General features: G+C 38.5%; 1 protein-coding gene across 1 annotated transcript in view; it reads left to right on the forward strand.

Annotated features, from left to right (window-relative positions):
* The window catches only part of PPP2R5A (protein phosphatase 2 regulatory subunit B'alpha), a 47,366-nt gene that overhangs the window by 13,513 nt on the left and 21,779 nt on the right, over positions 1-12,074 (forward strand). Inside the window, exon 2 of the mRNA XM_075749201.1 lies at positions 5,643-5,839. Coding sequence (XP_075605316.1) covers positions 5,643-5,839 — 197 coding nt within the window. The remainder of the gene's footprint in view (positions 1-5,642; positions 5,840-12,074) is intronic.

The following is a 12,074-nucleotide window of genomic DNA, read 5'->3' on the forward strand; positions in this document are numbered from 1 at the left end:
TACAGGTGTAGAGTTACTGGAGAATGTTATAGACTACAAGTATAGCCAAGTATACTGTGAGATTTTATACAGGAGCTACATTTTTTCTTTAAAATAAAAAAAACCCCTCAACACCCACAAACAACAAAAAACCCAAACCAAACCCCCAAAATGCATTATTCAAAAAAAGTAGCTAACTTAGTGTGCAGGGAGGATTTTTCAGTTATCTCATGCCTCTATAGTTTGATGATACGGTTCCAGAGGAGATGGTGAACTAACTTAACAGCTCACTGCAGCTGAAAGGAGTTTCTGCTTCCATCACTAATCTTGTGCCAGAGCTGATGCACATCAGGCCCCTCCAGAAGCCATTTAGCCTCACTAATATGGCCATGTTATTGAGTTAAAGCAGCTCACAGAAGAATCTGACAAGTTCCAGAGCCAGTGTTGAGGGATGGATATGACTGGGAGCAGAGGAGGGGAAGGGAGGAATAAACGGCAAGGGGGTAGCAGGGAGAGAAACCGCTCTTCGTAGTCAGCCAACTATTTTGCTGCCTGTCAGCTGCAGATGTAGACTTCTGAGAACCCAGAAACATACTTTGTCCCCTTTGTAACATCAATTGCCTTTAAAACTCCACTTCTTAACAATGCTTTACTATGCCTCTAACATAAACGCTGACACCCAGGTGATATGAGAGATCACAACAATAATACATACAAGAATTCCCCAGAACAAAAATAAATCTTAAATTTAGGATAAACAGGACTCCGTATGCTTGATTTATGTAGGCTAGGCCAGAGTTTACCAGACTAACACCTTACCAGACTAACAGTATCTCTGAAAACAGCAGGCTGTACAACAGTGTTGATGATTTACTGATGTGAGTAAGTAAAAAAGCAAACAAAACTGAACACTTGATGTCTGATAGTGCATGTGCTCCCCTCTCCGTGTCAGTGTTAGGGCTTCATTCTGCTCTAGCAGGTCCCTCCACCATTGAGTGCAGCTGCATATACCACAGCAAATGCAACCGGACAACAGAGACTAAATGCTAAACTTCACACTGTGGAATATGACATAACTATGTATCAATCCATATCTGTATTTCAGTTTATCAGGGAATTATGTAGAAGTGTAGGATTGCCCAGCAAGTTCAATTTACTGTAAGGAGAGATGCAGTACCTTATTCCTTAATATCATTGTCCTCTAAGTATTTGGAAGGGCTGTATGTGAACTGCTTTAAGGGGCTGTCAGAGGAAAACTTGATGGTTGTTTCTCTGGCTTCTCTATCTTCCTGAGGTTGCTTTTTCAGGAAAAAGTGTTTAATTAGAGATACTAAAAAAACCCCAACAAACCTCATTGCAAATGTTTGAGAGGGTTTATTTTGTATTGCCAGGGAAAAGTATGGTTTTTGAACTTCTAGTTTGTGTGTGTGTGTGGGGGGGGGTGGTGGTGTTGTGAACTTAGATTCTGATTCCTGCTGCTGAAGCAATGATTATGTTAGGTTCTCTGGCTTTGTACAGAAGGTCTTGGGTAAACAATTCTGTTGAGAAAGGAGGAGTATCTATCTTTTCCTTCCAGCAGAAAGATCTGTAAACATATGAGATAAATATACTGTGGGAAGACGTCATTGTAGTCTCCTGACTAGTGATATGGTCATGTTTGTGTCTCCAGTTATTTACTAGCGAGGTAGCTCTGTGTGTTTGAACTCTCTTTCCTGCTCTATATTTTGTTTGGGCCCTCCCTCAAAAAACCCATCTTTTAGCTCAATATTCCATGCTTAGACTTGGATTGATGACCTTGTAAATTTGAAAGCATTCAATTTAGAGACAAGTATGTACAATCACGGAGTCTGAATGTTTAATAACTTCTGCTCAGGAGGAACTTCCAAGTCAACTTGTTTGTAACTTTTTATCCTTTGATATTGTGGCTACTGTCTGTAATGATCAGGTTTTTATAAATAGTAGAAATAGTCTGTTGAGGATTTCAGTGTTATGAAGTGCAATGATCAAGTGAACTACTTTCATCAGTTACAAACATTTTACCATCTGTTGTGGAAGTGACCAGAGGCAATGCATATCCTTAGAAAGAGTCATGGTTAAAGTGGATCATAATTTACAATAATTCTTTTGGTGCTGGATGGAAATTTTTGTCTTTAGGATTTCCTACCATGATACCTGACTGAGAATTGGCTTTCTGTGGCTGCCTAAAATCCCACTGCTACTTTCCCAAGGACCTCAGATCAACTTACAACCAACCTTTCAAAGAATGTAACAGTAGATTTAAAGAATTTCCTAAATAACACTTTTGTTGAGCAGCCTCTAGAAAATAAAGTTGAGGCAATTGCATTTTGATCACCTGGATCAGATGGTGTATAGACCATTTTCTGGGGTGTGGTTTGATGTATGTATCTTGACACTTCTAAATAGGATTAAATGCCTTCTGTTTCTTTTGTTTTTCTGCTTTAGGCTTCCTCGTGTTTTGTTTCCTTCCCTCCTCTTTTTTTTTTTTCCCTTTTTCTAAAGCATCTTTTCCAGCAACATGCAGCAATTCAGGGACAAGCTGGTTATAGAATTCAGGCTTCATTTTTTATCTTCCCTCCCCCCTTCCTCCTTTCAAAATACAGCCTGTCAACAGGATTATTTCATTGAGGCATCCACTGTCTACTTTGAGCCTACATTATCTTCTGTGGCCCCTGTGGTATTTAGGGTATTTGAAGAAAAGCAATTATCTTGAACTTCAGATGTATGGTGTAAATCTTGGTAGATACTAAATTGAAAATGGTTTAAAAATCACACCACAAGTTGTTAAACTGCTAAAGCCAAAAGCTCCAGTGTTGATGCAATTATGATGTCACAGGTTATTTTATTCATAGAACTGAAAAAGTATTGCAATGTGATTTTTATTGTGGTGTAGAGTTGTCTAGCCTTTGTTGTGCTAGGATAGTTAAAGATAGTTAAAGACAAGGCTTTAAAAAATGAAGAACACTACAGATTTTCCTAAATCAGTTGGTGGTTCCCATGGTACCTCTCATAACATTCCTGGGATAAATGTGCTATTTGTCAAGCAGGGATTGAGCGCATGAAGACGGAGCGTTGATACAACAGAACTGGCTTGCTTGTTACCTTATTTATTACCATGGTTGCACATAATTCTCATCTCTTGCAGATGTCTTTATTTTATCATTTCCCCTTATAACAATGGAAAATGGATGTATATGTAGAAGAAAATACTTCCTTTTGATTTTGCTTTAAATAAGAGCAATAAACAGATTAATGAACAGGTTTTCATTTGAGAAAACATGTCTAATTGAGACAGATCAGGTTGCTAATAAAGTGGACTGGTGATGCATGGCAGGAGAGATATGATCTCTGTTACTCTGATGTCTAACTAAAAGTGGCTAATGCAGGGATTTCTTTGATATTTTAGGGAAGGTAATAAGTGATTTGATTATTTTGTCTGAATTCCTGTTACTTTTAACCTTACTTAAGTCTTTAGTTTGTTTTTACCATTGTGAGGAATATTCAGATGCTGTCTGCTGGTTTTCAAAACTAGGTAAATTTTGGTTAATGATACTTCATTTTATTGAACACCAACTAAATATTAGTATTAGCTGTGCCTCACTGCTGGGCTTTTGTAACTTGGAGCATAGTTAAGTTTGTAGTGAGGAAAAATAAAAATAGGTTTGATTCCTGTTAGAGTCTAGCTATCAGCTTGGGGCTATTGGGGTGGGGGTGTGTTGGGGGGAGGGAAGCTGCCCTCTCTGTGTCAGTTCCTTAAATTAGGCTTTTTGGATTTTATCCTCAGCATGTCACTGTTATTGCTTTGTTGCTATGATACAATACTTACTCATGCAATCCGCTGTAGAATTTTAGAAGATCTGAGCTGAAATGTTACGTAACTTACAAATGTTTTTACAGCTGATGTTCATTATTTTGCAGAGTGTAACAGTTCATGTCTTTTGTAGTTATCTGAGCGAAATAAGCATCTTGCAAGATCTTTTATTCAAAAGAAAAATGGTAAAAAATTGAAGAATTAACATTCAGAAGTATGAATTGTTCTTTATGAGGGAGTAGTAATTGCTAGCTTTTTCAAAAGCTCACTGAAGTTTTGCTCAGTTAATAGGATCATAGCTGTCAGATGGGGAAAGGGAATACAATATTCTGGTGTTTGAACTTTTCAGGGCAGAGTGAGCAGTTGAGATTACAGTGGAGGCACTTCAGTCCGTTTTAGCAATTACTTTTTGCTTATGGAAACAAAAGGATTCTATCAGATAACTACTGAATATTAAAACCACTGTTAACTGTTGTTCCAGCCACTAAATGGAAGGTGTTTTGATAAGAAACTTGAGGAACTGGCATTATCAAAGTCTGTTTGAGTTGTTAAACTTAAAACTTAAAATGAAGTTTGTTTAATTAGAATAATTCTAAAATGATAGAGAAGCATGAGATCTTTTTTGTGATTTGTTCAGATTTTAAAGTGACACTTAAGATTTTTCAACAGTCAGTGTTACAAGGCAGTTGCCTTTTGTCTTGATAATTTTCCTTATGATGAAACAGCAATGCTAATATCAATACTGCAGTGAATGAATGAAGCTAAGGGATTAGTAGTCTGGCTATAGACAAGTCCTGAAAATTCTTCAGGGGGAGAGCATTCCTTATTTGCAGATAAAATTGGAAATAAAAATTTTTCACCAGAACAAGTAAAATCCCAACAAACTGATAGATCAGGTGATGCTTGTCTGTTGTGTTGCTGGAGTGGTTTAGAACCCCAACAGACAATTAAGAACAGGAACAAAGGGCCCATTAAACTGATTTTTCACTTAAAACCATGGCTGCTTTTGTTGTGATCGTGCAACTTTTGAACAGTTACAGTATTTTAAGGATGTATTAAATTTTTGAAGTATGCCATACTTAATAATCCATTTGTTTTTAGAGCTAATGTGAAATACTAATGGAAGAATTTTTGCTCATCAGCTTATAGAGAAACTGCACTGTAAAATGAAAATGCCAAGTCATAATCAAATACGTTGTCTTAATAGGCCAAAAAAGCTGGAAAACTTTACATGACTAAGATTATAATAAATTATTTAGACCAAAGCATGAAAATTCAGAATTAATCCTTTTGAAATATTGGAGTTGATTCTTAAGAGAAACATTCATCACATGATGTCAAAAGTATGTGAAGTATTTTGCATTGGGGTAAAAAGACAAGGTTCCTTCAAAGCAGATTTTGCAGCTTTTAAGCAGGTTACATAATAAAGGATTAGGGAACAGGATGAGACAAATCGGATGAATGAAAGGTTAGTATGATGTACTGCTGCTGTATATGACTTTTGGTGAGGGAGAGATGGTACTTATTAATGTCTATGCATTTCAAATAAAGTTAATTCAGGAACTTGCTTTCTGTAAATATATTTACTGCCATATGTTTATCCACTATTTCTTGTATGAAACACCAGTTGTGAATGGTGGATCTTTCATTCTAATACACTTAAACAGATATTTTCAATTTTGACAATATTGCTTATTAATTTGCTGACTAAAGAGCATACTGTTTCCCATAATAAAAAACCTATGCAAATTTTAGTCAACAAAATAGATATGGAAATCCTGAGTTTGCTTCTACAGGCTTAAATGTTGGGTTTTTTGGTTTTTTTTTCTTATAGATGCCACCTTCAATGAGCAGCAAGATCTTTTTTGTCAGAAGTTGCAACAGTGTTGTGTACTCTTTGACTTCATGGACTCTGTTTCAGACCTGAAAAGCAAAGAAATTAAGAGAGCGACACTGAACGAACTGGTTGAATATGTTTCAACAAATCGTGGAGTGATTGTTGAATCAGCTTATGCTGACATAGTGAAAATGGTAAGTAGAATGCTTTTATTATATTTTGAGTTTTAATAAAATATCTGAAATTAAACAGTTCACACCTCTGATGGCATCTAACTCTGCATTGCTGTTGGTTATTCTGCCTATTCAATGTAATTCATTAATGATAACTTGGTTTACAAGATTGTTTAGAAAGGCTTGTAAAAACAAACAAACAACTTGTGAGTTTTAATTATTAGCTGAAATATGATGCATTCAGGTTAATTAACATGAAATAACTGGTATATTGCAGATGCTTGCAATCTGGGTAAGCTTTGAAGTTGTTCTCATTCACAAAATAGCAATATTTTGATGCTGGCTGTCTTTGTTTAAGAATGGCAGTGGAGTAACAGGATAATCTTTTTTGGTAAAGATTCTTGCAGGTACTAGTGTTAACAGAAAGGTTCATCAGTGTAAGAAGGCGACTCTACTTTGTAAATACTTTATATGGCTGTTTGTTACTGTTCTGGCCTTGGAGAGCTGTGCTAGAGTGGTCTAAGTGGTTTGCTTGAGTTGTAAACCACAGGATGACTTGTACTGTGCAATTTCTACAAAGGGCTTGTTGAATAAGCAATGAAATATTTGTGGTTGTTATCTGCTGACTTTCCCAGGTTTTTTAATAGGCGTTTTCAAATGCTACATAAGTGATGTTTTAGATATGCCTATACTCCATGTACGGGGAACACAGTTGAAGGACACTTGACAATAATCTGAAATATTTCAAAGTTGTTTTTTTTCTAGAAGTTTGAAATGTAAAAAGAACATGTTTAGTGCTCGCGCACATAATCTAATGGTCTTCTAAACTTTGGTTAAGTTTGCTTAGGCACAATGCTGACTTTAAAAGTAGCTATTGTGAACGTAAGTGAACCAGTTCAAACATAAGGCCTATACCTTTTGTAGTTTTCCATACAGTGCAAGCTATTTTTTCTTAAGGCTTGGTTTGGTGGTTTTTGTTACTGTTTTTTTCTTTTTCTGTGAGCACCTGATATGGAAGATCAGATCTCTAATATAGATAAGTATAAAAATTTTGCCATTATAGTGAAGGGCTAGGATTACTGAAACCCTTTTAATCATTTTGGTTGTTCCACCAGATGCTTATTAAGTTTTACAAAAGATCTAGGACACTGTTTGAGGTTTTTTGTGTAGTTTTGTTGTGTTTTTTTTTAAGGACCTGTGTTTCTGCCCTAAATGTTTTTTACACAAGAAAATAAAGGACAGAGTATGTCCACCTCTTCTTTGGCTTTTATTTTTTCTTGGCTGTTGGTGGCAGCCAGCCTGAATCCTTGCTGTATTGTCTTACTCTGTGTGCCCTCTATAGCCTCTTGTTAGAATAAAGAGTATACTAACTAGCCTATCATACTTGTTGAAGGGCGATTTTCTTTTATATTGGAGTTGTCATCCTTTCTTGGAGATAAGGTGGTGTTGAGCTGTTCTTCTGAGGTTGTTGTTGTTGTGCGAATGATTGGGCTCTGTGGATGCTTGTTTTTTCTTCCATAACAAACTTACATCTTTTCTCCCCTAAAATGACAGAAAATGAAGAAGGCCTTAAATGCTCAGTGAGAGCTTTTTCAGAGCTTGAGACAAAAGATCCCTCCAAGCCTGAATAGTATTTCTAGTCTCCCTGGCAACTGGAGGCAGAAAAGGTCTTTGCTGTGAATTGGGACGAAGTACCAGCTTTCAGAAAGAACTCTGGATGGGTCTCTCCATCCAAACAGCTCGTGTGTCAGGCTTGAGGCCTTTCTTTGTAGCAAAACTTCTATGAGATTTTAAAGATTTCTTTTTTATTAATTTTTAGACTGTTCAGTGTTACTACATTAAAAGAAAAAAAAAACACATTTGAGTGTTTTGCAGAGTTTGAAGGATGGTGTTTTTGGGATGAACAAGTAGAAATCAGCCTTAATGAAACCCAATTATCATCTGACTGATAGTAAAGAATTAACAGACTACAAAAATTCCCTGAAAAAAGCCAGAGTGGCATCAGTGACAGAAACAGAGCCAACTTCTTTCCAAAGCCCTTTGTCTTTCCCTAGGCCTGGGACACCTTTCCTCCAGCTTGCAGAGGAAGCAGTCCAGTTTTCTTCCAGTCCCTTGAATCTTTGGGAGGCAAAGTCAACAGTCCCTTACAGATATCAAGAGGGGAAAAAAAAAAAGTTGTTCCTGACCAGTGCATAGGCAAGGTCTGTACAGGTGAGGAGGTCTCCTAGCATTCCTTCCCTTCACATGGTCTCTGTTACTATGATAGCTGCTGGGCCAGTATCATGCAATAATGGCTCATGTAGCTGTCCCTGCTCTGCTTGGACCCTGAGGTAGGGAGCACTGGTTGAAATTATACTGATGTCTTTTCAAGCCATCAAGGATGGCACAGGATCATGGAAAAAAAAAAATTTAGGCAGTTGCGCAGGACATATGCTGTAGGTTATCTTTTTGGTGCCCCAGGCAACCTGGTTTTCCTATAACTTCTTTGTCAAAGCCTTTGGATTAAGAACCAAAGAAGAGTTTTTTTTTTTTACAAGTAGTTTTGAAGGGGCAGCACAGTGGTCTGCACACCTCCTTTCTAGGTCATCTAAAACTAGTGTCTTTTCTGTTTGGAAACTGTCAGTTGATAGTACTCTGAAGCTAACAGCAAACTGGGGTTTGGCATTGTGAATATTTTAAGTTTTAAAACTTCCTGGGAAGTTAAAAAGCTCTCGCCTTTTATCAGGTCTGGGAGCATAACAGTAATGTCCCTCCAGTACACATTACTCCTTCATCTCCTTGAGCCTGCCAACCTCCCCTCATTCCCCACCAGCATATAAAAATCCACTGTAAATTAGATTGTTCTAGCAGCTTGCACAAGCTGTGAATTTGGAATTTCAAAAAACATCAGGTTTCCCTATCTGTGTGCTCAGAAATTTGAGTGGAATCTAGTATCTCTCCAAATGCTTAGCTCCTTGAGAAGTGTATAGACAATAAGAGACTTCTTTTTTGCTTTTTATCTTTCTTGTTTTAATAAAATATAACTGCTGTATCTTAATACATTAACTGGCATGTTTTCAGATGTCGCTTTCATAAAACTTTTTGAGATTTAATTTAGAAAGCTAATGCTGGGTTCCTCTGGAAACCTATCCAGCTGCAAAAGCCTTTTATGATTTGTATTTCTCAAATCACAGTTTTGGGATAAGACCCCATTTATGAAGGAAAAGGGATGTTTTAAATAACATGAGAGGATATAGAGAAAAATTTGCCGATAGAAAAACCATGAGGGTTTTAACCCAAACCACGCTTTTGATCAATACTTTTTGCTTCCTGTCTCATTTGCTTCTTTCTAATAGTATTTCAAGCATAATGAAGTAGATGAACCAGTTCTTTAGGGGGAGACAAACTAGTACATAAAAATGGTACACAGTTTATTCTAAGTTTCATGTGTTCTCAGGGGACTGATAATGCTAGTAGAAGTGCTGAGTACTCTGAAAATCATAAAACTAGTTTTCTAAAGATCTGGCCAAAAGGCTTGCTGTTTGTTTCTGCTACAGAGGCATGTTCAGTAGTTAGTACCTTTGTTTTGGACTTAACTTTTGCATTCTGTACTCTGAGGTGCTGTGCTAAGGGGTTATTTGGTTCAGTTCAGCAAGATGCATCAAGAAATAAAAGGATACATTATAAAGAGATGTTACAAGAAGACTTGTCATCAGAGATAGGGAAGTCTCTGTAGAGGACTGATTTATATGCTGGATGTTGAATTACCTAATAAGAGTAGACAATATCAAATAATAGAACTGGGATTGTAGTCTTGATTTTTGGGCTTGATTAAAATTCACATTTTCTGACTCCTACTTCCACCTCCTCTCCCCCCAGCCAGTTTCTTTTGTGCTCCAGAATCCCATGTCCCTTATGCTTACAACATTAAACGACAACTGTACTGTTCTGGGTTTTTCCTGCTGTGCAGTAAACTAGGAGACTGCTGTAGTGCCCATTCATACAGAATATCATTGCCCTTTACTCCAGAGCAGCAGCATCTGTAGCTTTACTGTTGTGTTGGGCTTGAGTGGCAAGGTTTTGGTAGCGGGGGGGCTACAGGGGTGGCTTCTGTGAGAAGCTGCTAGAAGCTTCCCCTGTGTCTGACAGAGCCAATGCCAGCCGGCTCCAAGACGGACCTGCCGCTGGCCAAGGCCAAGCCAGTCAGCGCCTCTGTGATAACATATTTAAGAAGGAAAAAACCAGGTAGGGAGAGAGAGCTTTTGCAGCTGGAGAGAGGAGTGAGAAGATGTAAGAACATCTGCAGACACCAAGGTCAGTGCAGAAGGAGGGGCAGGAGGTGCTCCAGGCGCTGGAGCAGAGATCCCCCTGCAGCCCATGGTGAAGACCATGGTGAAGCAGGCTGTCCCCCTGCAGCCCATGGAGGAAGGATGAGGGGGTGTAGAGATTCCACCTGCAGCCCATGGAGGACCCCATGCTGGAGCAGGTGGAGGCACCTGAAGGAGTCTGTGGCCTGTGGGAAGCCCATGCTGCAGCAAGCCCCTGGCAGGATCTGTGGACCCATGGAGAGAGGAGCCCATGTCAGAGCAGGTTTGCTGGCAGGACTTGTGACCCTGTGGGGGACCCCACGCTGGAGCAGTTTGCTCCTGAAGGTCTGCACCCCATGGAAGAGACCACGCTGGAGCAGGTCATGAAGGACTGTAGCCCATGGGAGAGACTCACGTTGGAGAAGTTCGTGGAGGACTGTCTCCCATGAGAGGGACTCCATGTTGGAGCAGAGGAATGATGAGAGGAGTCCTCCCCCTGAGGATGAAGAAGCGGCAGAAACACTGCGTGATGGACTGACCGTAACCCCCGTTCCCCGTCCCCCTGTGCCGCTGAGGGGGGCGGAGGTTGAAGCCGGGAGTGAAGTTGAGCCTGGGAAGATGGGAGGGGTGGGGGGGGAGGTGTTTTAAGATTTGGTTTTATTTCTTATTGCTCTAGTCTGTTTTGCTTAGTAATAAATTAGATGAATTTCCTCTCTAAGTTCAGTCTGTTTTGCTTGTGATGATAATTAGTGAGTGATCTCTCCCTGTCCTTATCTCGACCCACAAGCTTTTTGTTGTACTTTTTCTCCCCTGTTCAGTGAACGAGGGGAGCGATAGAGCGGCTCTGGTGGGCACCTGGCCCCCAGCCAGGGTCAACCCACCACAACCGTGTACCAACAGAAGACAGTGACAGGACATAGAATGAAGTGCATAGGAGGAAATGAAAAGTCAGTTTATGCAATAGCTTTATATCTTGTTTAATAAGGCAGCTGATTCTTCTATGCAGAGCCAGCTAGGTGACTTCAGGATCTTTTAAAGTCCTTTTGCAAGATTCTTCAAACACCTTGGAGACTTCATGGAAGCTGTGCAGTAGCATTTGCTGCAAATTGTCAAACACTTTCTTTTGTATTCAGTAGGCTTGGGTGGTTAGCAGCTATTTGAAACAGATTTGATCGAAAGGACTAAAGAGTTTGAATGATTGGAAAAGTTGGGCTAAACGTGTTCCTGAAAAAGCAGTAGAAAATGCAGAATATAAATTAACTTCCTGTTCTCTTTTGCTCACGTTAAAGAGGTTTAAAATCCAGTATGTCACATCTGGCAGAAGAGATGACGCTTATTTTTCTTTTGACATCTGAAAGATTGGTGTTCTATCCAGACTGCCATATGTTTCAAAAATCCCTGAAGAAACCTTTTTAAACTTGCTCTTTTGAAATTGATTTGATATGACTATAGTGTACTTAACTTGGTAACTATTTTTCTTAGCTTTTTTGAAGTTACTCTGTGTTAAGTCAAAAAGTTAAATTGTTACGTATTTCTGACTTCCCAACATCTTGAAATTATGAAAGGTGAAAAATTGTAAGCAGTTCTTCAGTTCTTACTTGAAAGTGAGAAATACCTTGAAATTAAGAACTCTAAAAATTTATATATTTTTGGGATTGTCTGCCTTACATGTGAAGAGAGCTCTGTTTAAGTCATAATTTGTTTGTTGTGGTGTATTTGTTGTCTTCTGTAAAACTCAGCTCTGTGTCATACAGTTAAAAATTGGTCTTTATAAGGGGAAATGGAAATTTTCTTTTAACTTTCATGGTTTCAGAGAAAAATTTTAAATATGAGCATGTCTAGCTACAAACTTGTAAAACAGTTCAGACAAAAGTTAATATCTTATTATTTTGTTTGGCCGGTTTCGGACTTTTGGCTGTTTGGAATCAGCAGCTTTTAAAAAAAAAAAAGTGAATTACTGTATTACTTTT

This window comes from Balearica regulorum, chromosome 3, assembly GCF_011004875.1.
Source record: "Balearica regulorum gibbericeps isolate bBalReg1 chromosome 3, bBalReg1.pri, whole genome shotgun sequence".
Taxonomy (NCBI): Eukaryota; Metazoa; Chordata; class Aves; order Gruiformes; family Gruidae; genus Balearica; species Balearica regulorum.